Below are 27,233 nucleotides of genomic sequence, written 5' to 3' on the forward strand. Positions count from 1 at the left end.
CTTTATTCCTCTCATGTTACTTGTTTCAAAGCAGAGTGTAGGATGTTCTCTGAGGCCTTCAGCTTGCTACTGTTGTTACTGCAGTCACCTCTCTTTTTACTTTTTTGAGTTTATGCTTGGTCAGTCAGTCATCAGCTAATTTCCCAACCCTTTCTGTGGGAGTGTGGGTTATCAGGACACTTTAGAAGGACGTGTCCTTTCCTTCCTTCCTTCTCTTCTCCTCCAGTCCCTTCCTCTTTTTCTTCCCCCCACCCCTTTCCAGTAAATGGTGCCAAAATTCTTTTTGTTAGTGGTTTTATTTTTGTTTTGTTTAATGAACAATTAAATTATTAATCAGGCAACATCCTTAACAGTTAGAATTCAAATAGAACAGAATTGAAAGTCTGTGAAGAGCTACAAAATAATTTTGCTCTAAAGACTAATTCTGTGCCTTTTATGGGCAAGTACTCTGCTAAAAGTGCTTCATATACACTATCCCACTTAGTCACACTGTGCCTCAGTTTCCACTATGTAAAATGAGGATGGTAATATATATCTTACAAGGCTCTTAGGTGGGTTTATTCAGCTAAGAAATTTCATAGTCAAAATTTGAAACCGAGAGTGTATGCCTCCAAAACCATTACAAACTTGAAATACCTCTTTCATTAAAAGAGGAAATAACTAGATAAAAAATGCTGCCCTTTTGGGGGGAAAAAGTATTTCTGGAGTGAAACTTGGCGTCTAGTTATAGTTGGACCACTGAAGAGCTTATGTGACCCTCAAGAAAGTTGTTTTGGGGTCAGTGTACATTGGTTGCCTCAGAGGTGAAATGTAGTAATAAGGCCAGTTCTGTGTTCCAGGCATTTATAGAAATGAAATGAGATGGTAGGTAGGATTTTGAAAGTGAAGAGCTTTTTATAAGAGTGTAGTGTCCTTGTAAATATAAGATTACACGCTATAGCATTTTATGAGTTATGCATAGTTCATGGTCTTCTGTTTTATTTGAAGTGTTAATCAATATGGCAGAAAATAGATATCTGTGCTTTTCTGTTACCTGCATCTGAGGATGTAGGTAATAGTCCTTTGGTTGAATTATGAGTTTTGGTTATTTAGGGAAAAAAAAGCACTTTAAGATCTTCATTTTAATGCCTATATGAGTTTAGACTTAAGGAGAAAAACCAGGCTTCTGTACCTACGAGGACATGTAATGGGGATCAGCTTTGTTGGTTTAGATCGTTCTCATAGCTGATGAGACATAGTTTGAGGTAACTTTTGAGGTTATATAGAAATGTCATTAAGGAATGACTTTTATTTCCTGTTCTTGGAAGTATTTATTTTTTAATACTTTTTTAAAAAGCAAACATGGGAATAAGTAAAATAAAACTTTAAAGAATTTGTATGCTTTTGTAAAACAAGTTTACCCCCCCCAACTTTAAAGAGCTGTTTCTTTTTCAAGAAAAAAAAATCTTAAAATGAAAAACATATAAATAAAGTGAAAAATCTTTTTTTCCTTTTTGCCTGTTCACATTTTTTCCTTGCCTTCAAATTTTTAATACTTTTGGTTTTTTTTTTTGGGTATTTGAAACTACAAATACATATACATAAAATACAAATACCTAAAAATATATTAATTTTGAAAATGAGATTGACTGTAAATGTTCCTAGTTTTAGATAATTGAAACTCTTCCTTATCATCTAGACTGCAGTGTTTTCCAGTATTGATTTGGAACGTATGCTGAAGTAGACTTAAGTACTCTGGTTTTCTTAGGTGTGAGCTTTTGAAGTCAGATTTCTAGACATTTGGGTGCTGTTTGGGCTTCCTGAGGAACTTACTTTTGCTTATTTCTTTTGTTTATTAGACTCATGAAATGGCCACAGATGATAAGACTTCCCCAACATTGGACTCCGCTAATGACTTGCCTCGGTCTCCTACCAGTCCTTCTCATCTCACACACTTTAAACCTCTGACTCCTGATCAGGACGAGCCTCCTTTTAAATCAGCGTATAGTTCTTTTGTCAATCTCTTTCGATTTAACAAAGGTAAAGACCTGTTAAAGATCAGACATCCTGCCATCTTGATTCTCTGAAATTCTCTTGTTCAACTTTCATGCTGTGTCTTTACAAGAAAGTGAATATTAACTAGGAAATAGCCTTCATCATAGGTCCTTGGGTTTAATTGCATAAGAAAAGAAAGCTAGAATTTTCTCCTTAATCTTAGTAATTATTGGAATGGAAAGTTGGAATTGAAAACTAAATGTTAAAACGAGGTTAAAGTTAGCATCATCATTTTTTTTCCTTTGTTAATATATCTGTATTCTTAAGTCCATAGGATGGACTTTGCTCTTTTAGAGGTTAATAGCCGAAAGATTTTAATGAAAGCAGTGAAACTAAAAAATGAGCACATGGGAGGAAGGGTTCATATTTTTCAAAAATTAAAAGCTGTCAGCAGGCTTCTTGTTAATTTGTTTAATACATTTAATGATATCAAATGAAAATGTGTTTTTAAAATGAGCTCTTTTTAAGTAATATTTTTTTACTCATTAGAAGAGTTAAAAAACATGGTCTACATCTTTTGCTTTATATTTGACAATATTGTTTGAAATGTGTTGGAAAGTAATCCCTCTCGTTGAAAGGGATTTATGGGATAATAGTTTAACTCAGTGGAAATTTTAATAGTGTTAACTGACTTTTATTAGCAGGCATGTTTAAAGCTCTGTGAAACCTCCCATTAGTCCCATCATTTTGAAAACAGTAATCTTTTTCTTTTTTTTTTTAAAGAAACCTCAACAGTCTTATTTTGAATAATTCTGAATTTATGTATAAATTAGGAAAATAATACAGAAAGTTCTCATATATCCCTACACCCTCTTTTCCCTGTTACTAACATCTTACATTGGTAGAGTACATTTATTATAATCAGTGAGCCATTATTGACAAAATATTACGAACTAAAGTATGTATTTTATTCATTTTTCTCCAGTTTCTACCTAATGTCCTTTTTGTGTTCCAGGATCCTGTCTAGAATACATTACATTTACAGTAGTCTTTTTATTAAGCAAATGTTTATTGAACACCTGCTCTCCACTGGGCACTATGTTAATAATCAAGGAGAGTGAAGTGAAGTCACTCAGTTGTGTCCGACTCTGTGCGACCCCATGGGCTGTAGCCCACCAGGCTCCTCCATCCATGGGATTTTCCAGGCAAGGATACTGGAGTGGGGTGCCATTTCCTTCTCCAGGGGATCTTCCCGACTCAGGGATCGAACCCCGGTCTCCCGCATTGTAGGCAGATGCTTTACTGTCTGAGCCACCAGGGAATCTATCCCATAAATGAAATAGAATAACAAAAGATCCCAGCCTTCATGTGGAGCTTGCAGTCTATTTCCATTAACATGCTCAAGAAATTTCTAGTGAAAAGTAAAACCCACTGAAGGTCACATATACCAAGGATGTAATTATTGGCCTATAATTTTGCCACCTGTTTTGAATTTTTTTTTTAACTCTTTTACTTAGTATGTGATACAAGTATACATTTTTTCCTGAAAAATCTCATCTATTTCCTTTTCTTTGCTGAGCTCTTGAGTCTTAGTTTTTCCAATAATTCCAAGTTTTCCTTTGCTACAGAGAGAGGAGAAGGGGGCCAGGGAGAGCAACAGTCTCTGAGTGGAAGTTGGACCAGCCCTCAGCTCCCTTCAAGGACACAATCTGTGAGATCGCCTACACCTTATAAAAAGCGGCTTAATGAGGAGTTCCAGCGTCGATCTTCAGTGTTAGGTATGATACTGTTCGCATTTCATTCCTCTCTGAGTATTAGACTTTTCGCAGTCATTGTGTTTCCCAGGTTGTTTATTGACTTAACTTTTTTGCTATTTGGAATAGTCAGGTACTGTTGAGAATTAGTGAAACTTACCTGGATAGTGAAATAATTTGTTGATACCTAAACAGAAGTCCTTAAAACATTTCATTAAACTTTAATTTGGGCTTTCCAAGTGGTGCTAATGGTAAAGAACCTGCCTACCAATGTAGGAGACATAAGAAATATGGGGTAGATGCCTGGGTTGGGAGGGCATGGCAACTCACTCCAGTATTCTTGCCTGGAGAATCCCAGCAACAGAGGGATCTCCAGGGAATCCTGGTGGGCTACAGTCCATAGGGTTGCAAGGAGTTGGACATGACTGAAGTGACTAGCAAACAAGAGTTCTTAAACATTTCACTGAACTTTAATTTGGTCAAGGCAGAGATCTGATTTCACTGAACTTTAATTTGGGCAAGGCAGAGATCTCTTGACTGTTTTTTTTTTTTGATTAATTACTTGCTTGGGTTTCAGCAGAGGACAGTTTGCAACACCCCCAGGAGAACTCAGGTTAGTCTGAACCTTGTGACTGCCACATCTGTTCTTGGGGTGGCCAGTGTAATGTGATGTGCATGCCTCTGGTTGCAGAAGTCTCTCAGCTCCATCAGTGGGCTGCCACTTGCTCTTGGCTTTCTGTCCTTGTCGGGGTGCAAACTGTCAGTGTGGCTGGATAAACTGAGCTCCTCTCCCCTGTCTGTTCTCCATCCTGTTCTGCTATGCCGTCATCTCCTTCATTTTCTTGCTCTTCTGTTGAGTACAGCCTGGGATCAGTGCCTGCATCAAGAGACTAGCTAAAGTGAATTGTTGTATGTTTTATTTCTGTTAGATTATTCAACTCAATGCAGTGGTTTGCCTGACTCAAGGTGGTAGGGGAAGGGCAATGAGAGGTGGCGTAAGAGAGGGAAAGGGGTACAGCATTGAAAATCAGGTGTCTGCGAACGTCAGCTCTTGTCTCGTCTGGCCAGTCTTCCCCCCAGGGTCTTGGAATGACAAGTAGGCAGGCACAGGTAATGGTGGTCGGCAGAAGCATATTTTATTAATGGCTAGTTGGGACTTGTCTCAGAACCTGCTACCAGTAGGTCAGAGGAGGCGGCGAAGCCGAGCAGAAGGAGAGCTTTTCCCAGAGGACTGGAGCAGAGCTTGCCTGCATCACCTCTGCAGGTTTCCCAGGGCAGAGGGCCCTAGCCTGGGTTGTGTCAGCTGTTTGGTAGGAAGAATCAGAAGGAAGGAAGGGGGAGAGGGAGAAGTAAGTTCCTTACTCCAGGTGGATGGAAGGAAGAGACCATCCCAAGCTGACTTTGAACCTAAAACTCCTTAGCTCTTGAACCCGGTCCAGAGTGTCACTCCTATTTTTGTTAAGGGTACTCTTTTGACTATATCCTGTATTGAATTAAGCATAGGATTTCTTCGTTTATAAAATTAAGGAGTTAGACTAGAATCTAGTCTTTTAGGGGTTACAAACTGACAGCTTACCAAACCTTGTCTTGTTATTTTGATAAGCTTGCATTTAAATGTTGCTAGGTGGAACTTGTAATATCTAGTTTGCTGCATTCCTTACAGTCTTTTCTCAGTCCTCTTGCTTCTTTGATTCTTCCTTAGCAGCTTGAGGCATTTGAGTTTGATGAGCCTGGGACTGTTTGACCAGTCTAGTTCCTTTTCCTATTAAAATAATGTGATTCCACAATTTACCAGCTCTGTGACCCTGGGAAGTCATTTGATTTTCTATTAAGAATATTCATTTTACAAGAGAAGTAGCTGAGATGATTACTTGAGGGCAGAGTGCTGAACCAGATTTTCTCTCCTTTTTCTTTCATCCTCATCCACGTTGAAGCCATCATCTGTTGTTTCTGGGAATAGCCTTGCTCCTGCTTTTTCAGTGGATGATGCTGTTTGTATTCTCTTATACTCCTAAGTGGCTATATGCAAGGGGCTTGGCAGCTAATTATTTCCTGTGCATGGGACCACAGCTTTACTGTTCTGACAGCTTCATCTGTCTCTCCTTTTGCAGTTCATAAATCATGGAGAGTTGGTTTATCGCAAAGCCTCAAGAACAGTTTTGTCGTTCTAACACGTGTACATTTTTATTGTAGTAATAACATATCTGCTGAGATTAAGGTATTGTTTATAGAAAGATAAAGTTTTCAGTTTTGTAACGTAAGTGCCATATAAATAATATATTTCCATAATTAATATATGGAGAAGGAAACGGCAACCCACTCCAGTACTCTTGCCTAGAAAATCCCATGGGGACGGAGGAGCCTGGTGTCCATGGGGTCGCAAAGAGTTGGACACGACTGAGCGACTTCACTTCACTATAATTAATATCGATGGAAGTTCTTCATCAGTTTAGATTTAAATATTAACTTCTCATTTGTTTGTAGTCTTTTCTTTGCCACTCATCCAAAACAAAGAACATCTAAAGCAAATGTAGCAAATAGTGAGTTTGGGAAGGATTTAGAGAGGGCCTTGCCATAGGTTATGAGGTTAATGAGATTAAGCTAATAGCGGTGTTCATCCATTTTGTCAGGCCAACTCTACTTCATCCTTAGGTTTAAAAACTGCTGGAGCCAGGGATAGGTAGAAACCTTAGTTGTAATCTTGCTCTAAAATAAGGAAATAACATGATAGCTTTGGTGGGCATAGCCCATTCTGGCCACAAAACTGGAATGTAGGCCTGTTTTTTTATTGATAGGACTGGCTTCAGTATTGCTGTTTCAAGAGCAAGTGATTCCTTCTTGTTTGGAGCTATAGGGGAGGGGAGGTGGCAGGGAAGGGTAGGGTTGGAGCTCTAGCAGTTCTTTGGTAAAAAGAAGTCTTCTTGGACATTGGTGAAGGGAAGTCTGTGCATAAATTACCATCCTGGGTGTTCTGAAGTCTGTCAGACTCTGAGGTTGGCTATTAAATTCTTTCCTTATGATCTGTAACACAAGCCTTTGGTTTTGTGATCTGTAGGCCTAGCCGAACTGTTCAGCCCTGTTGCTGACCTGATGACTGTGGAGACTAGGCTAGGATAACTCACTGGCATTGCTTTTCCTACTGCTAAAGTTCTAGTGGAAATTTATTCTGACTTGGGACTGAAGGGCCCAAGAAATCACTAATGAGTTTTGTGCCATTTAAGTGATGCTCCCATCCAGGCCTCAAAATCATCAGTGGTCTCAAATGGTGCTGTCTCAGTCCTCATTTGCTTGTGAAGCAGTGTTTTATACTTTCAACAGCCTCTTACCCTTATAAAGACTAGTTTTAACTCTCAGTCTGTGTCACTGGCTGGCGAATGTAAGTATATGCTAAAAGTAAGAAGCACTTTGCACTGATACTATTAAAGTAGTTTTTTGTCTTGTAATCCTAACTCAGACACCAGAAGGAAGGCAGAACCTACTTTTGGAGGTCATGACCCTCGCACAGCTGTTCAACTCCGAAGCCTCAGCACAGTATTAAAACGCCTCAAGGAAATCATGGAGGGGAAGAGCCAGGTATTGTCTAGATTCTTTAGGAGATTACTTACTAAGCACTTATATGGGGATCATGCAGTGCTCTACAATACCACTTGAAAGAAAGTTCAGTTAATGCTTACTCCAACTGTGGACAGCAGATTTTTACTCATAAGTTCCTTATTTTAATTTATCAAAACTTTTTCTTTTTATGGGTTGTACTTTCTGTGCTCTATTTAGAAAGTCTTTTTCTAAACCAGGGACGGTGAAAAATGAACCATGGGAAACTATCTTCCATGGTTTCTTCGAGAAGCTTTATTATTGATATGAAGGTATATGGATCAAGATTCATTTTTTTCCCCATTGATGTCCACTTGGACCCAGTACCATTTTCTTTTTTTAAAGACCATCCTTCACTGATTGCATTACAGACCTTGTCATAAGTCTACATATATTTAGAGGGTGTGCCAGGGCTCTTTTCTTTCTTCCACAGCTCCATTTTTCCTTATACTGTATCTAAAATTAATGTCGGTTTAGAATAAATCTTGACAGACATTATAGTCTTTCAGCTTATTCTTCTTTAAGATTGCCTTGGTTGGTTCTCTTGAACTTTTGCATTCTCATGTGAATTTTACAAATAGCTTGTTAATTTCTGCAAAATAAATTTTCTAGGATTTTGACTAGCATTGTATTTGCCTTTGCATTTTGATAAATCAGTATTTTCAAGATGCCTTCACGCATTTTTATTGTTGCAGGATAGTGACCTGAAGCAATACTGGATGCCAGATAGCCAGTGTAAAGAGTGCTATGACTGTAATGAGAAATTTACCACTTTTAGGCGTAGACACCACTGCCGACTGTGTGGGCAGATTTTCTGCAGTCGTTGCTGCAATCAAGAAATCCCTGGAAAATTTATGGGTTATACAGGTAAATGAGCTTCATTAACAATTCTACAGTTTTTAAAGGTCGTGGCAATAAAATAGTTGCAATAGGGGACCCATGTTAAGTCATTTTTTATTTTGGACTTTATGTATGAGACACGGGGAGAACAAACATGAGGGAGACACGACTTTGCTTTAAAGGACTTTGTAGTCAAGTAATGAAGTAGATGGAGATGTTCATAAATAACAAGAGTAAAAGACAGTGTATCATAGGTGGTAGCGGAAAATCCACGGCACCATTCATGTTTATTAAGCAGGATGGTTAGAGTGGTTTATGTTACCGTGAGAGTTTTTATTTTACAAAATACAAATTTTGTATTTTATATATACAAAGTATATACAGATATATATTCCTTAACACTGTGCTCTAGCAAATTACATTTACTCATATTCTTTCCTGAACTTTAGTAATATAGAAATTTAAAATTATTTATTGAAGCAGAAGAAAACTAAGCAATGGTGTGTGTAGTGATTAGGGAGTGGAAGGTGTGCAGAAGTTACCAAAAAGAGAACATTCTCAGTATCTCTCTCATGTTATTTTTATTATCATATAAATCTTCCCTGTGGCCTTATTCACTGAAAATTTCTTTTTAAACCTAAACTGCTTCAGAGTTCAGACCCCAGTTATCTTTCATCCAAATTATGGCTACAGCCTTTTAAAGTTTTTTTTACCTTTAATTTTTCCCTACCTCAGATTGTTTTTTCATACTTTAGTCAGTGTCCTGTTAAATGCTAGTTTGATCATGTCAGGGTATTTCCCCTGCCTAATACCCTTTCAGAGCTCCCATTACTCTTTGGGTAAAATCTTGTCTTTTTAATGTGGTTGATACCTCAGTTGCCTAGGGCTCTCTTAACAAAATACCACAAACCGAGTGGCTTAGAATAAACAGAAATTTGTTGTCTGGAGGCCAGAACTACCATAATTGCCCTTACTCCATAGGTCAGGGAACAGATGTAGGGGTTTCGCCATTTGCTGAGAATGTCTATTCCAGTTACATATTTTAGAACTGAGATATAACTACTACTGGCTTTGCTGACCTGTTGAACCCACTGTAAGATGGACCTGAGCTGAAACTCTATTGATCATGACCTCTGTTAGCCCCTGCTGACTTGAAATCATAGTAACGTTTTGGGTTCTTGGTATTAATGTTAGTTCAGAGCCAAAGTCCAGTAATCCCTGAGAAGTTTGATTATTACCTTTTTCTCAAGGCATGGTCACTCTGGTAAAAGGCTATCGGTCCTCAGAGGAGACCTCGTAGGAAGATTAACAGTATATATTTTTTGGCAGTGTAGTGGATTCCTACCTCAAGGTGACCCAGCGTCCATTCAAAGAACTCTGGGCCTGAGAATTTGTTGAGGGGTCATGACTCATTTTGATTCAAGATAGACTTTTGTTGTCTTGATCTAGAATGCTTTTTCTTATACAAATCCAGTAAGGATTTAGAAGACTGCCCGTTTGCTTTAGGAACACCACGGTCAGAGGTGTCACAGATCTCTATATGTGTTATACTATTCTCGTTACCGCTTTGACTCTGTCAAAGCGCTAACCTTGTCTTTTGAGATTAAATGCCTCCACTCTGCCCCTGCCAACCTGGGATCCAGTGGTCCCAGTGCATTTAGGTTTTCCAGTGCAGCACCAACAGTTCCACGATAATTCCTACAGAGAGAGGTGACTACAAAACTCTACAGGGGATGCTGGTGCTCCCCTCACAGATCTTTTTTTCTCATAGTCATGGTGAAAGGTATGTGCCCTGGGTCCTCCTGGGATAAGTGAGCAGATCTTACCTGGTAAATCTGCTCTTAGCAGACTCTCTAAGCCTTTGGATCCCTTCCTTTAGAGCATTCTGCAGGCCTTCAAATTATTGGATGAGATGCATCCACATTATGGAGGGTAATCTACTTAAAGTCACAGATTGTAAATGTGAATCACATCTTAAAAAGAAAAACCTTCACAGCAGCAACTGGACTGTTACTGGACTGACTCATCAGTCTTGGCAACTTGACACATAAAGTTGACCTTTGCAGTTGGGATGATAGATTCTGAACACAAACATATATTGTGGCCCTGAATACCTAGAATACTTAGGCACCTAGAAACAGATCAGTGGATGTTATTATTGTTAATGGTAGTAGCAGTGTTGTCTTTGTGTCCGCCTTACAGCTTTTGAATTGTATGTGTCTTGTCTCCAATGAACTGAGGGGCTGTGTCTTGTCAGCCTTTTCACCACCTCATGTAATTTTTTTTTTTTTTTACTGCTCTATAGGCCCTTGCTGGTGAGGATTCTCCATGAAATGAAAACTTTTCTGGTCAAGCTTGGCTCCCTTAATTTACCTGATCATTTTCATTGTAATAGCTGACTGATTAAGGGAGATTTTCTTTACAGTGTAAGAACCAAGCCTTTGTTGTGGCAACTTAAATACTTTTCTGCAGGAAGTAATTTTATCTCTTTTCTGAAATGCAACCTTGGTCAGCTAGTGGTGGTATGTCCTCCACTCTCGTTTATCCTGGGCTAGAGTTCAGTTTTTTTTGGTGGGGGGAAGAGGTTTGGGGTTGGTGGTGGTTCATGATTGGAGACATTTTTCTTTAGATTCGTCTGAATTGTGTTAGAAATGAGTAACCCAATAAGTGATATTTAATTTTGCTTAAAATACATGCATAATTTAATAAAATGGAGTACTATAAAATAGTTGTCTTAAAATAAAAAATAAGACATATATTGCCCTTTGTAGTAATTATGGTAAAAACCCAGTACAGTTGACTTCTAGAAGTCTTTTGTTCCATGTCACTTCAGTTGTCTAATGTTAATGGTAAAAAGAAGGTAGAATTGCTATGTAACATGTTATTAGTAAAGTTTAATTATCTTATCTCCTTTTTTAGTATGCTAAAATGTTATAGAATCACACAAAAAATTGTTACAGAAGAACAGGGTAGAAATGAAACTTATATTTGGGTAGGACTGCTTCCAGGAAAAAAAAAAAAACCACTTAAAATTATTAAATAACCTTATTGTCTTCCCAACAATATTTCATTTGCATCCTAACTTTTACCATGAGAATTTCCCATCCATATTTCTTATCGTTTGTAAGCCAGTTTTGTTTGTTTTTAAACAGTTTTTGAAACTGTGCCCCCTTGTGGAGGTCAATCCTTATGACTTCACATAAAGAACTAAATAACATTTTCCTCCTTCCTTGTTACTGAGGTAAAAAGTGTTCCTTCTATTTGTGTTGGTTTATGTATTCAACTAAAATTTTTTCCCCTGAACCTCCTGTCTTTCATAGATTCCTTTACTTTACTTCTGGAACCTTGAGAAATACTCTTTTAGCAGAGTTTTCTAGTACATTGAATCATATTTTCTTAAGTTGTTATAAATATTTGCAGTAATTTGGGTAGCTGGATGGATTTATCATAATTTTGGTTTTTATTTAAAAATTTTTTCATTATTTTATATGGTAAATGCTTATTTACCCACATATTTGCTCTTCTTGTTGCTTTTCTTTCATTTTTTAATTGGAGTACAGTTGGTTTAGAATGTTATATTAGTTCCTACTGTACATTGAAGTGAATCAGTTATATGTAGACATATATCCCCTCTCTCTTAAACCTCCCTCCCACCCCCTTTGGTTTTAAAATATATAACGGAGCTAACAAAGTTACTTCACTTTTAAAAAAAGGTCTTGTTTGGTAGTCTTTACTTGAAGATGGTTCCCTGTTATTAGATTAACTATTAAGCCAAGGGTTTAATAGTTCTGATAAGTAGACATGTTAGTTATCGTCTAATAAGTTTTCTTCTTCTTTTTTTTTTTTCCTCCTCCTAGGGGACCTCCGAGCCTGTACATACTGTAGAAAAATAGCCTTAAGTTATGCTCATTCCACAGATAGTAATTCCATTGGTGAAGACTTGAATGCTCTTTCAGACTCTGCTTCCTCTGTGTCTGTACTTGATCCGAGTGAACCCCGTACACCTGTGGGGAGTAGAAAAGCCAGCCGCAACATATTTTTAGAGGATGATTTTGCCTGGCAAAGGTACAGTCACTTATGTATCTGCAGTTCTATTGCACTTAGTTATGGGGACTAAGAATAAAATATTTGAACTCAGGATTTCTACCCCAAAGCACTTCCGTTTTGTATATGTGATGTGAAGAGTTCTATAAGTCGCTCATTCAGCCAATTTTATTGTTTTATTGCCACCTGTTATACTTAATAACTAGGGCTTCCCTGTGGCTCAGCGGCAAAGAATACATCTGCTTGCAATGCAGGAGATGCAGGAAATGTGGGTTTGATCCTTGGGTTGGGAAAATCCCCTTCAAGAGGAAATGGCAACCCACTCCAGTATTTTTGCCTGGAAAATTTCATGGACAGAGGAGCCTGGTGGGCTGTAGTCTGTAGGGTCTCAAAGAGTCAGACATGACTGAGCACGCACGCATGCGCACATACACATCCGCACACACACACACACATTCTCACACATACACCCTCACTTAATAAACTTCCTTTATTGATCTTTTGGTGGTGTTATCCCGAAGACAAAATTTATCCTATTTCTACCTCAGCTGAAAGAAGAAAAGAATGACCCATAAGCTCATTATTGCAGAAAACAACCTGCTTTTAAATGTTATAGCACTCTATTGAAATTGGGTTTGCCTGTAACACTCAAATCATCTCAGTATATTCCTATTTTCTTTCTAGTTTAATTCATCCAGACTCCTCAAACACTGCTCTTTCAACAAGACTTGTATCTGTTCAAGAGGATGCTGGGAAATCTCCTGCTCGAAATAGGTGAACTGCCAAATGAAAACGCTGTGTTCTGTGCCTGTTATGCCTGTTTTTTCTTTTTTACAGTATTGAGAAGAACAAACACAAAATGGATAGGATTGATTTTTGTACATTTCCTTAGCTCTAAAAGCCGAATTACACTTTTGTTTCCTTTTAGCTAGTCGGCTGTCACTTGCGTTCTCACAGTGGCCCTTTTCTACTCTTTTCTGCTGTCTTCAACCCTACTTTCTTCTGACTTATTAGCAAATGACTTCACTTTCAGCTACAGAGCAAAAAGGGGAGATGACAAAAGTGGACGACTCAACTCTTAGCATCAGTTACCAACTTGATTACGTTTGGAGCTCATTCTTTCCTCTTCACCTTGCTTCTCCATTTGTATTCTGCTTGTCATCCCTTATTCTTCCTTATTTAGTTCAGTTCAGTCGCTCAGTCATGTCGGACTCTTTGCGACCCCATGAACTGCAGCATGCCAGGCCTCCCTGTCCATCACCAACTCCCGGAGTCTACCCAAACCCATGTCCATCGAGTCGGTGATGCCATCCAGCCATCTCATCCTCTGTCGTCCCCTTCTGCCCCTAATCCCTCCCAGCATCAAAGTCTTTTCAAATGAGTCGACTCTTCACATGAGGTGGCCAGAGTACTGGAGTTTCAGCTTTAGCATCATTCCTTCCAAAGAAATCCCAGGGTTGGTCTCCTTCAGAATGCACTGGTTGGATCTCCTTGCAGTCCAAGGGACTCTCAAGAGTCTTCTCCAATACCACAGTTCAAAAGCATCAGTTCTTCGGTGCTCAGCTTTCTTCACAGTCCAACTCTCACATCCATACATGTCCACTGGAAAAACTATAGCCTTGATTAGACGGACCTTTGTTGACAAAGTAATGTCTCTGCTTTTTAATATGCTGACTAGGTTGGTCATAACTTTCCTTCCAAGGAGTTAAGTGTCTTTTAATTTCATGGCTGCAGTCACCATTTGCAGTGATTTTGGAGCCAAGAAAAATAAAGTCAGCCACTGTTTCCACTGTTCCCACATCTGTTTGCCATGAAATAATGGGACTGGATGCCGTGATCTTAGTTTTCTAAACGTTGAGCTTTAAGCCAACGTTTTTACTCTCCTCTTTCAATTTCATCAAGAGGCTCTTTAGTTCCTCTTCACTTTCTGCCATAAGAGTGGTGTCATCTGCATATCTGAGGTTATTGATATTTCTCCTGGCAATCTTGATTCCAGCTTGTGCTTCCTCCAGCCCAGTGTTTCTAATGATGTACTCTGCATGTAAGTTAAATAAGCAGGGTGACAATATACAGCCTTGACATACTCTTTTTCCTATTTGGAACCAGTCTGTTGTTCCATGTCCAATTCCAGCTGTTGCTTCCTGACCTGCATACAGGTTTCTTAAGAGGCAGGTCAGGTGGTCTGGTATTCCCATCGCTTCCAGAATTTCCCACAGTTTATTGTGCTCTACACAGTCAAAGGCTTTGGCATAGTCAATAGAGCAGAAATAGATGTTTCTCTGGAACTCTCTTGCTTTTTCAGTGTTCCAGTGGATGTAGGCAATTTGATCTCTGGTTCTTCTGCCTTTTCTAAAACCAGCTTGAACATCTGGAAGTTCACGGTTCATGTATTGCTGAAGCCTGGCTTGGAGAATTTTAAGCATTATTTTATTAGCATGTGAGATGAGTGCAATTGTGCAGTAGTTTGAGCATTCTTTGGCATTGCCTTTCTTTGGGATTGGAATGAAAACTGACCTTTTTCAGTCCTGTGACCACTGCTGAGTTTTCCAAATTTGCTGCCATATTGAGTGCAGCACTTTCACAGCATCATCTTTCAGGATTTGAAATAGCTCAACCGGAATTCCATCACTTCCCCTAGCTTTGTTCGTAGTGTTGCTTCCTAAGGCCCACTTGACTTCACATTCCAGGATGTCTGGCTCTAGGTGAGTGATCACACCATCGTGATTATCTGGGTCGTGAAGATCTTTTTTGTACAGTTCTTCTGTGTATTCTTGCCACCTCTTCTTAATATCTTCTGCTTCTGTCAGGTCCCTACCATTTCTGTCCTTTATTGAGCCCATCTTTGCATGAAATATTCCCTTGGTAACTCTGATTTTCTTGAAGAGATCTCTAGTCTTTCCCATTCTGTTGTTTTCCTCTATTTCTTTGCATTGATCTCTGAGGAAGGCTTTCTTATCTTTCCTTGCTATCCTTTGGAACTCTGCATTCAAATGGGTGTATCTTTCCTTTTCTCCTTTGCTTTTCACTTCCCTTCTTTTCACAGCTATTTGTAAGGCCTCCTCAGACAGCCATTTTGCTTTCTTGCATTTCTTTTCCATGGGGATGGTCTTGATCCCTGTCTCCTGTGCAGTGTGACAAACCTCATTCCATAGTTCATCAGGCACTCTATCTATCAGATCTAGTCCCTTAAATCTATTTCTCACTTCCACTGTATGATCATAAGGGATTTGATTTAGGTCATATCTGAATGGTCTAGTGGTTTTTTCTACTTTTTTCAATTTCAGTCTGAATTTGGCAATAAGGAGTTCATGATCTGAGCCACAGTCAGCTCCTGGTCTTATTTTTTGCTGACTGTATAGAGCTTCTCCTTTGGCTGCAAAGAATATAATTAATATAATTTTGGTGTTGATCATCTGGTGATGTCCATGTGTAGAGTCTTCTCTTGTGTTGGAAGAGAGCGTTTGTTATGACCAGTGTGTTTTCTTGGCAAAACTCTATTAGCCTTTGCCCTGCTTCATTCTGTACTCCAAGGCCAAATTTGCCTGTTACTCCAGGTGTTTGTTGACTTCCTAATTTTGCATTCCAGCCCCCTATAATGAAAAGGACATCTTTTTTGGGTGTTAGTTCTACAAGGTATTGTAGGTCTTCATAGAAACGTTCAGCTTCAGCTTCTTTAGCATTACTGGTCGGGGCATAGAGTTGGATTATCGTGATATTGAATCGTTTGCCTTGGAAACGAAAAGAGATCATTCTTATTAGTCACCCTATTAATGTTCCTTATCTTCCACTTCTCTCTGCTGACTCCTTACCATATGCATTTAAACAAACTCAGGTCTTACCTATTAAAAAGAAACAAACCCCCTTTGTGTTTTGCCTATAGTTTTCTATATTCTCAATATATTTTCTTAGCCAAATTCCTTGAAATAGTTGCTTATAATTGTTCTGTAACTGCTCATTTCCTTTTCAACCTGCTAGAATTTTACTAACATCCACACCTCCCCCTGAAAACACTTTGAATTATTACGAAGTTAATTGGTGAGTAAGTTGTTGTAAACCCAAAGGAATAGGCATCTGACTCACCATGGTTTAACATACATTCAGTTTATTCTTTCAGCAAGTACTTAATAAGTGCCTGCAAAGTAGATATTTGTAGTACAGCGGTAAATACAGTTATTAATGTGCTGTCCCTCAAAAGGTGCACCTCATTTGCTAGTGTGATTCTAGTTGTCTTTCTAGTAAGAATGAGTTTGCATTGCTTCATCCAAATGAGAGTGCCTACTCTGTACAGGGTACTGTCCTCAGTTAGCTTTGTACACTTTATTAATGTCTAGGAGCTTAGGTTTATGAGATACCTGGCCTGGGGTAAGGTTGAAGTCTGTAAATATGGGATAATGCAGGAACAGGTTTATGTCTGGAGGGGGCAATGGCAACCCACTCCAGTACTCTTGCCTGGAGAATCCCATGGACGGAGGAGCCTGGTGGGCTACAGTCCATGTGGTCAGGAAGGGTCGGACACGACTGAGCGACTTCACTTTCACTTTTCACTTTCATGCACTGCAGAAGGAAGTAGCAACCCACTCCAATATTCTTGCCTGGAGAATCCCAGGGATGGAGGAGCCTGGTGGGCTGCCGTCTATGGGGTCGCACAGAGTTGGACACAACTGATGCGACTTAGCATCAGCAGCAGCAGCAGCAGTGAATCAGACAGAAGTTTAAAGCACACAAAAGCGTAAGGAATGGGGAGGAGGTTGGAATTTTCAATTCTGTGCTCAGTGAAGACCTCACAGAGAGGGTGATGTTTGAGCAAAGACTTGAGGATATGGGGGAGTAAACTATGCGGACATTTTATAGAGAGTTTACCAAGCAGACAGGGAATAGCCAGTTCCTGAGAGGAAACATGCCTGGCAGAGAGTAACTGGGAGTCCTGTGTACCAGGAGTAAAACCTGTTACTGTTTATCGTAAGGATTTTGGTATTTAATAAGTGAGTGGGAAGCTGTTGTAGATCTTCATTTTTTATTTATTTTGAGAAAATTTCATACTTGCAAAAGAGTTGCAAGAAATAGAGTGGAATAAGTTTTCATACTTTCTTCATTAAGATTCACTAATTTACATTTTGCCCATTTACGTTTTTTTTTTTCCTGGACTGTTTGAGAGTAAGTTGCAGACATCATCATCTTTTACTTTAAAAAAAGCGTATAAACTTCATTTTGTAGAGCAGTGTAGGTTCAGAGCAGAATTGATCGGAAAGTGCAGAGAGTTCCCATATAGCCCCTCCCCACAACGTCCCGCATTTTAAACAAACATCCCAGACTAGAGTGATACGTTGTTAAAGTTGATGAACGTACAGTGACACATCACTTTTACTCAAGTCTGTAGTTTGTTCTTGGTGTTGTATATTCTGTGGGTTTTAACAAATACGTAATGACATACATTCACCACTGAAGTAGAATCAGAATAGTTTCAGTGTTTTAAAAAATCCTCTGTGCTCTACTTATTGATCCCTTACTCCCCCCAACCCATGGCAACCACACATCTTTTTACTGTCTTCATAGTTTTGCCTTTTCCAGAATGTTACATAGTTGGAATCATATAGTATATAGCCTTTTCAGATTGATTTCTTTCACTTGGCAATATGCATTTTAGTTTCTTCCGTGGGTTTTGTTTTTGGCTTGATAGCTCATTTCTTCTTAGCATTGGAGAATAGTCCATTGTTTGGAACTACAACAGTTTATTCATCCACTCACCTGCTGAAGGACATCTTGGTTGCGTCCATGTTTTGGCAATGATGAATAAGGTTTCTATAAACATGTATATGCAAGTTTTAGTGTGGATGTATTTTTCATTCATTTGGATAAATACTAAGGAGTGTGATTACTGGATCCTACAGTTAAGAGTATGTTTAGTTTTGTAAGAAACTGCTTTCCACAGTAGCTGTACCAACAATGAATGGGAGTTGTGTTGTTCCCTATCCTTGCCAGTATTTGATGTCATCTGTATTCTGGATTTTGACCATTCTGATAGGTGTATAATGCTGACTAATGTGCGATTCCCTTATGACATGTGATGCTGAACATGTTTTCATATGCTCCCATCCTTGCTGTCTGTATACCTTCTTTGGTGAGGTGTCTGTCTAGGTCTTTGCCCTGCTTTTTAATTGAGTTGTTTTCTTATTGTTGAGTTTTTGGAGTTCTTTGTATGTTTTGGATAACTGCCCTTTGTCAAAGAAATTTTTTGCAGTTGTTTTTTCTCAGTCTGTGGCTTGTCTTCTAATTCTTGATGTTGTCTTTTGCAGAGCATAAAAGACATATTTATGCTCATCATTGTTAATTTTAATCAAGTTAGCCTATCAGTTTTTTCATGGATGATGCTTTGGTGTTGTATCTAAAAAGTTATCTCAATACGCAAGGCCATCTGGATTTTCTCCTATGTTATTTTCCAGGAGTTGGCTTTGCATTTTACATTTAGATCTGTGATTCATTTTGAGTTAATTTTTTAGAATGGTCTAGGTCTAAAAAGGTCTGTGTCTAGGTTAATATTTTTTTGCATATGGAGGTCCAGTTCTAGCAGCATTTCTTGAAAAGACTATCTTGGCTCCATTAAACTGCCTTTGTTCCTTCATCAGAGATTAGTGACTGTGTTATGTGGATCTGTTTCTGGGCTCTGTATTTTGTCCCACTGATGGTATTTGCTATTCTTTCACTAACACCGCATTGTCTTTGTTGCTGTAGCTTTATGGTCTGTCTGTAAGCTGGATGTGTCACTCCTCTGTTTGTTCCTTCCATATTACGCTGGCTATTTTGGGCCTTTTGCCCAACACGTAAACCTTAGAATCAGTTTTTCATTATCCACAGAGCAGCTTACTAGCATTTTGACTGAGATTGTATTGAATCCTTAGATCAGGTTGAGAAATACTAATATCATGACAATATTGAGTTTTATTATCCATGAACAATGACTTTCTCTCCATTAACTTAGTTCCTTGATATCTTTGATCAAAGTTTTGTAGTTTTCTTCTTTCAGATCTTATACATATTTAGATTTATACTTGAGTATTTCATTTTGGGGAATGCTGATGTAAATGGTAGTGTGTTTTAATTTTTAATTTCATTTGTTCATTGCTGGTATAGGAAAGTGACTGACTTTTGTATATTAATCTTGCATCTTGCAACCTTGTTATAATTTTGGGAGTCTTTTGGTTGATCTTTTCAGATTTTTACATAAATGGTCATCTGTGAAGAAAGACAGTTTTAATTCTTTTTTTCCATTCTGTAGTCCTTTATTACCTTTTCTTATTGCACTAGCTTATGCTCCCAGTATGATTCTGAAAATAAATGCTAAGAGAGGACATTCTTGCTTGTTTCTGCCTGAGCAGTTGAAAAGACAGAGTTGCCATTTATTGATATGGGGAAGAGAAGGAGGAACAGTTTAGTTTTAGACATGTTGAATTTGAGATACCTCTAGACATCCAACTGAGATATGAAAAAGTTGTATGTATAAATCTATAGAGTTCAGGACAGGGATTCAAGTCAGAGATATAAACTTGGGTGGTGTTATCATGTGAATCATATTAAAACTATGAACCTGTGTGAGAACATCAAGAGAGTAAGTGTGGAAAGTGAGGAAGTAAGGACCAAGGACCAAGGTTGGGGAAATGAAGAGGAACCAGAAAAGGAGACTGGGAGGGAGAGATGAGTGATAAGGTCAGAGGAAGCCAGCAGAGTAGGTTGTCTTAGTAGCCAAGTGAAGAAAGTATTTCAAAGAAGAGGGAGTTATCCTGCTGCTCTGTCAGATGAGGAGTGAAAACTTGACTGTGAACAATAAATATTGGTATAGGAAGTTTCAGTGGGTTGTTCAGGATTCTAGAGAGAGTGAAAGAAGGATTGGAGATGACTTTTGTTGTCCTGAAGCAGGGGAATGCAGCAGAGGAATGCAAAGTCAAGATAGTGTTTTAAAAGATGGGACAAATTACAGTATTCCTTTTGGTATGTGTAGGAATGCAGAGATAGCTGCATTTGGACTGATGCTTTATATTCATCAGTTCAAAAAGAAAACACCCTAATTTTCATCATTTTAAGAAGAGTTTGTACCTATTTTGTTTGGGGTATTACTGCTATATGCACTACAAATATAATTTTTTCTTATAATCCTCTCATAATGACTTCCTTTTAAACTTAACTTGAAATAATTACAGACTAACATAGAAGTTGAAAATAATAGTGCAGAGAATTCCTGGATACTCTTCTTCCAGCTTTCCCAGTAATAATGTCATACACAACCATCATAACTACTTTTAAAAGTGCCCCTAACATTAGCAAGTAAGCATTTATTTAAAAATGAACTTTCACTGTAATTCTCTCTGTTGATGAAGAATTTACAACTGTGTTTTCACTTTCTGTTTTCAACTTCCAGATCAGCCAGCATTACTAATCTGTCACTGGATCGATCTGGGTCTCCAATGGTACCATCATATGAGACGTCTGTCAGTCCCCAGGCTAACCGAACGTATGTTCGGACAGAAACCACTGAGGATGAACGCAAAATTCTTCTGGTACCGGTCCAGTATCTTTGACCCGTTGCAAGTTTTGTGCATGAAGAATGTTTCGTCTCACTGATTTTTTTTTTAAAGGCAAATGAAATTGAAATAGCCAGTTAGCATATCAATTAAATAGAGAAACTAGTTTGCTCAAGTTTTTATTAGGCTCACCTGAAATTGGTCAAGCAGCCCATGCTCATATGCTGCGTTAATATTTTCTTGACCACTATAAAGATCAGAATTGAGGTGCCTCTATAATTCTAGAGCTTAACTTTGAGTTATATCCCAGATTGCTGCTTAAACTTTGGGATATGTTTCACATACATGTGGAATACATTTTAGACATTTAATATTATATGTTTAAGTTGGTAGTAATCAGTTTATTAAATTTATCTCTGTAAACTACGGTGTTCAATCATAAGAGTGACTCAAAGAAATGGAAGATATGGTTTCACTCCTCAGGTTTATAATTCAGAAAGTAAAAATGAGGTCAATGAGCAGGTCTGTAATAGTAAAAGAAGTAATACTTTACTATTAAAAAAAAAAGGAAGAGCACTAGTAGTAGAGAAGTCAGGAAAGGCTTTAAACTGAAAGGCTTGCACTGGACCTTGAAGGATCAAATGGATTTGGGTGGGCAGTGAAGGAAGAAAATCTTATTTAAAGTGTGGGGAAAGGTATAGAGGTGAGAATAAGCCTGGCATTTTCCATGGACCGAATTAGAGTTTATGATTTGGGAGAGGTTTGGAGGGATGTTAAGTTTGATTCTGTGGGCAATGAGAATGGAAAGTTATTTGGGGCTACTTGGTGGAAGGTGGTGAATTCAGTCTTTGTAAGTTTTGGATTAGAAACTGTAGATGCTGAGCAATGTTGAAGTGTTCTTGAGCAGGGAGTAATTCCCTGATGAAAGCTGGGTATAGGTGAGAATCTGATGAAGTGAAAGCTACAGAAACAGTTACTTAGAGTAACATGATTGTTCCCTTCTTATTCGTTCTATCTCCAAAGAGGGATGTGAAATTTTCTGCTCATATAATCAGGAGACTGATAGTATATGCCATTCATTGAAAAAAAAAATCAGTTGGGATAGTTTTTCCCTAAGAGAAAAAGTTGTTTGGAATTAGATGAGCTGAGTACAAATTATTCTCCATGCATGTGTTATTTCTATTAAATCATGTAAGTTAGCTCTGACAAAGAAATCTGAATTGAGTTTCCTTTCATGAGTTTAAAAATCACAGGAAGAAATCTGAAAAGTGTATAGTATCTTTCTCAGGTGTAATTGCTTGCTCGTAATGTGATTTCAGGACAGTGTTCAGTTAAAAGACCTATGGAAGAAAATTTGCCATCACAGTAGTGGAATGGAGTTTCAGGATCACCGCTACTGGCTGAGAACACACCCCAATTGCATTGTAGGAAAGGAGTTAGTCAACTGGTTAATCCGAAATGGACACATTGCTACAAGGTAATGGGTCTTAAGAAAAATTTATAAATTTATTTTTAATGACACGTCATAAAAGGAACAGCTTTCTTTGTGAGTAGGATGCTGTTTGATTTCTGCATTTGGTGTTTGGGGTGTTAGTTACTCAACGCCTCCTCTCTTCTGTGTTGTAATTAGACGTAAGGAGCCAAATGGGGGTCCCAGTTTACCTTATTTATTAAAAGCAAAAATGTGCAGTAGTTCCCAAAACTCAGAGCTCTGCAGTTAAGCAGGATTGGGGAATAGAGCTAGAACCCAAGGCCACAGTGGAGTCTCCTGTTTCTGCTCCCTAATGTGGACTTTCGATCTGTCTTCAAAACTGGGTCCATTAGCCACATCTAGAGTGTGCTAGCCGGCCTCACAAATCATTTGTGTGAAAGCACCAGACAGGTCCTGTTGCCTTTCAGGGTGGTGTGTTGCTTGGCTTTTCTGCTTGTTTAGAGTAGCTACTCCTCCTCCCATAGGAAGAAACAAGTATGTGGAAGAGAAAAAACAGCTGTAAACAGTGAAGCTCTGGCTTCCAGTTTGGATTGTGTCTTTTTTTAACTTTATGCCCTCTGTGAAGTTATTCAGTCTCTTTGAGACTTGACCTCTCAGCTCCAATGAGAAAAATATGAAAATAAGATCCTGTGAAGAAGCTGTGAAAATGAAATGCAATAATATGGACTAAATTTTTTGATAAATTGTGAAATGCCATATAAATCCAATGTGTTAGTGTCTATTTCATGTATATATATGTGTGTGTATATATATACATTTTATACCTACAACTATAATATTTGGTATTGTCTTCTCAGAGACTGTAAGCTCCTTGAGGACAGGAGCCATACTGTTCTCAACAGTCTTTTTTATCCTCCTCTACTAAGTACAGGGATATGCTTGCACAATTGCACTCATTGCACATGCTAGCAAAGTAATGCTCAAAATTCTTCAAGCCAGGCTTCAACAGTACATGAACTGTTGAAGCTGGATTTAGAAAAGGCAGAGGAACCAGAGCTCAAATTGCCAGTATCTGTTGGATCATTGAAAAAGCAAGAGAGTTCCAGAAAAACATCTACTTCTGCTTTATTTACTATGCCAAAGCTTTTGACTGTGTAGGTCACAACAAACTGGAAAATTCTTAGAGATGGGAATACCAGACCACCTGACCTGCCTCCTGAGAAATCTGTATGCAGGTCAAGAAGCAATAGTTAGAACTGGACATGGAACAACAGACTGGTTCCACATCAGGAAAGGAGTATGTCAAGGCTGTGTATTATCACCGTATTTAACTTATATGTAGAGTTATATTTCTTATTGTGAGAAATGCTGGGCTGGATGAAGCACAAGCTAGAATCAAGATTGCTGGGAGAAATATCAATAACCTCAGATATGCAGATGGCACCACCCTTATGGCAGAAAGCAGAGAGGAGCTAAAGTGCCTCTTGAAGAAGGTGTAAGAGGAGAGTGAAAAAGCTGGCTTAAAACTCAACATTGGAAAAGCTAAGATCAATGGATGTGAGAGTTGAATTATAAAGAAAGCTGAGCGCCGAAGAATTGATGGTTTTGAACTGTGGTGTTGGAGAAGACTCTTGAGAGTCCCTTGGACAGCAAGGGGATCCAACCAGTCCATCCTAAAGGAAATCAGTCCTGAGTTTTCATTGGGAGGACTGATGCTGAAGCTGGAACTCCAATACTTTGGCTACCTGATGTGAGGAACTGACTCACTGAAAAAGACCTTGATGCTGGGGAAGATTGAAGGTGGCAGGAGAAGGGGACGACAGAGGATGAGATGGTTGGATGGCATCACTGACTCTATGGACATGAGTAGAGTAATCTCTGGGAGTTGGTGATGGACAGGGAAGCCGAGCGTGCTGCAGTCCATGGAGTCGCAAAGAGCTGGACATGACTGAGTGACTGAACTGGACTAATGATGCTTGCCTTGAATACCTGTTGATGTTTGTGTAATTGAAATTAGGTCTTGTTGGGACTGCCTTGTCTGTAGGTTCTTCTTTACTATGGTACTTGAGAAAATCTTTTAATTAAGCTTCAAATCTCTCTTGTTTTATCCCTCACCTATCCAAGGACTTTTTGAAATTCCAACTCTGATTAGAATAGAAAATAAATTTAGTTTATGTGTCATCTTGTAAAATTATTGTCTTAAAAGTTTTCGTTTTCTCTGGTCTTGATTCAGGGCCCAGGCTATAGCAATTGGACAGGCAATGGTGGATGGACGTTGGCTGGATTGCGTCAGTCACCACGACCAGCTCTTCAGGGATGAGTATGCGCTGTACAGGCCGTTGCAGGTAGTGTTCAGTGGTGCGGCTAATGAGAATACAGAGAGCTTCATTACCAAGTCTTCCTTGTCATTGGGAATAAAAAGTAGTTGAGTTACCCCATGATACACTTTTCTAGTATGTTTTCCCTGCCATTTGAGGAAAGCTCTAACATTTTTACTTGGTTGGTAGTTGTGATGAAAAACCCTTTGAAATCCCAAACTTTTCAGTTTGTACAGCTTGCATTGGAGAAGGAAATGGGAACCCACTCCAGTGTTCTTGCCTGGAGAATCCCAGGGACGGGGGAGCCTGGTGGGCTGCCGTCTCTGGGGTCGCACAGAGTCGGACACGACTGAAGCAACTTAGCAGCAGTAGCAGCAGCAGTAGCAGCAGCAGCAGCTTTTCTTAAGCTTGACTTTGTAGTGTCATTTACCCTCAGTGGTTTTTAATTTTATTATGTCTGTTTTTTTAGGATTAAGAGGAAGTGTATGTAATAAAATCATTAAGAAATTTAATGTTACTGTTACAATAGATTTTGACTCCATAGCAGTATTAAATTCTATAACTGATAAAATGGTGAATATTCTTTTTCTTTTCTGTTTCTTTAGTTTGATTAGGAACATGGAAATCACATACTTAGAAGTTTTAAAAAACTTTAACATAAACTTTTTGTTTGTATTAACTTGATAAAATAATATCCTGTAACACCTTTGTGAACTAAAGTTGGAAAATGATTGGGTAGAAAAGATGGATGCTCCCAAAGACTGGTGGTGGTATGTCTGAAAATCTAACAGTTTTCCAGGTTGTGTCCTAGCATTGGCACAGGGTTATGATAAATTCTAAGCCATCTTCACTCTCAGGAATAAAAGAAATGAAACACTATAAAATCTGTATAATATGTTTGATCATAATATGCTGCCTTTTAGCCTGCTGATTCGTGAATATTATAGTTGTAAGAGTGGAATTGCCAGTTATAATGCTGGCTTACAACTTAAAGTTTCTACTCATTTGCTTATTTAATATATTCAGTGGTTAGCCTTATACAAATATTAGGCTGGAATTTATTTGTAGTGTGACAGCCTCAACATTGTTGCCATTGTGAGTCAATTGCTTGGATTCTGTCTTGACTCGTTCAGAGTACAGAATTTTCCGAGACCCCTTCTCCGGACAGTGACTCGGTGAACTCCGTGGAAGGACACTCTGAGCCATCCTGGTTTAAAGACATCAAGTTTGATGACAGTGACACTGAGCAGATAGCTGAAGAAGGTGACGATAATTTGACTAGTGAGTTTCACTTTCTGACGTTTTAGTTTTTATGAATCATTAACGTGTATGTATGATACAGTGTTTTGTTTATTTAGTTGGAACAATCCTACTGTTAAGTTTTATGGCTTCAACTAAACGTAAAGAACATCTGATAGCAATCATTGTCCTAGATACAGTATTTTCTTAAGAAACCAATTTGTTAAATCACTGGTATTTTCAGATTTCGCTGTAGTCTTTAGTTTGCAGCAGCTTAAAAATAACTCCGAGCTAATAATATTGCAGTAGACAACTTTCTCACCTCTTCGCTATGATATCAGGCCTTCTCTCTGCAGAACCTCCAATATATTTCTTTATTTTAAAAATTCATTTTATATTTAACTGGTTCAAATTTTATTAAGTCTACACAGAAGTATCAATACATGAAAATACTGTATCCATTTTGGTATTGCACATTGGGCTTGTATATTAAAAAAAAAAACATTTTTCTCCTTTCCTCCAATACCCTGATGAAACCCGTTTTTACTCCCCTCCTCTCCCTATATTTCTTTCCCCTCCCCAACACTAAAAGATTCTGCCAGTCCTAGCAAGCGCACATCAGTCAGCAGTTTCCAGTCCACAGTGGACAGTGACTCAGCCGCTTCCATCAGCCTGAACGTGGAGCTGGACAACGTGAACTTCCATATCAAGAAGCCCTCCAAGTACCCACATGTGCCCCCTCACCCTGCTGACCAAAAAGGTAGGAGGGAGTCACCACCTGGAATCTGAACACAGGCTGGAGTTGGGCCGTGGATCTCATCCGGCCTGTCCTTCTTGTTTCCTCTGTCCCCGCGGCTGAGGGAATTTGCTGTGGGTTTTGGTCCACCCTTTCTCATTTTTCCCACACCTCTTCTCCACATGTTTTTTTTCTTTTTGGTTGGTTCCAGTTCCTTTCATTTCTTGTTTCCTCCCTTAGTACCACCATACCCAGCTTAAAGCTTTTAGTTATTAAAGGGAACAGCATCAGACTACTTTTCCCTTAGCATAATGTGCAACTTCCAAGGTGGCATTTCTTTGCATTATAACATGGATGTTCTGCTCTATTCATTTCTCTTTTTTCATTTAATATTTTAAAGCCTCTTTGCTTATGCTGTTACCCAGTAGCATAGTGTTTCACTAAACCTTTCCAGATGCTTGAACTAGACTGGCGAAAAACATTCACACATTCCAAAGCATCTTTATTACTTAAAATGCTTGTTGTATACATGCTGTATTTGTAAAAAAGTTTTCTTCTCTAATACAAAAAAACATTCTTTTAGCTGTTCTATTTGAGGTTTTAGTCTACTGACTCAAAAATCATAATTCAAAGGAGATTTGGTATAAAAGGAAAAATAAGTTTAAGCCATTACTAAAATTGAATATAGCAGTATGCAGAAAAGAAATTTTTTTTTTTTTTAATGGGTGATGAGGCTTACTTTGTTGGATATAATTAAAAGCCAGTTTAGGCTTAAGAAAAGGAGAGACCTGA

At 38.5% G+C, this 27,233-nt stretch overlaps 1 protein-coding gene across 1 annotated transcript in view; it reads left to right on the forward strand.

Annotated features, from left to right (window-relative positions):
- The first annotated feature begins 1,847 nt into the window (after window positions 1-1,847).
- The window catches only part of PIKFYVE (phosphoinositide kinase, FYVE-type zinc finger containing), a 74,118-nt gene continuing 48,732 nt past the window's right edge, over window positions 1,848-27,233 (forward strand). Inside the window, exons 1-12 of the mRNA XM_052663505.1 lie at window positions 1,848-2,019; window positions 3,603-3,752; window positions 4,306-4,341; window positions 7,183-7,301; window positions 8,015-8,186; window positions 12,017-12,224; window positions 12,888-12,977; window positions 20,614-20,752; window positions 22,036-22,193; window positions 24,382-24,493; window positions 25,600-25,747; window positions 26,298-26,465. Coding sequence (XP_052519465.1) covers window positions 1,848-2,019; window positions 3,603-3,752; window positions 4,306-4,341; window positions 7,183-7,301; window positions 8,015-8,186; window positions 12,017-12,224; window positions 12,888-12,977; window positions 20,614-20,752; window positions 22,036-22,193; window positions 24,382-24,493; window positions 25,600-25,747; window positions 26,298-26,465 — 1,672 coding nt within the window. The remainder of the gene's footprint in view (window positions 2,020-3,602; window positions 3,753-4,305; window positions 4,342-7,182; window positions 7,302-8,014; window positions 8,187-12,016; window positions 12,225-12,887; window positions 12,978-20,613; window positions 20,753-22,035; window positions 22,194-24,381; window positions 24,494-25,599; window positions 25,748-26,297; window positions 26,466-27,233) is intronic.

Source organism: Budorcas taxicolor, chromosome 2, assembly GCF_023091745.1.
Source record: "Budorcas taxicolor isolate Tak-1 chromosome 2, Takin1.1, whole genome shotgun sequence".
Taxonomy (NCBI): domain Eukaryota; kingdom Metazoa; phylum Chordata; class Mammalia; order Artiodactyla; family Bovidae; genus Budorcas; species Budorcas taxicolor.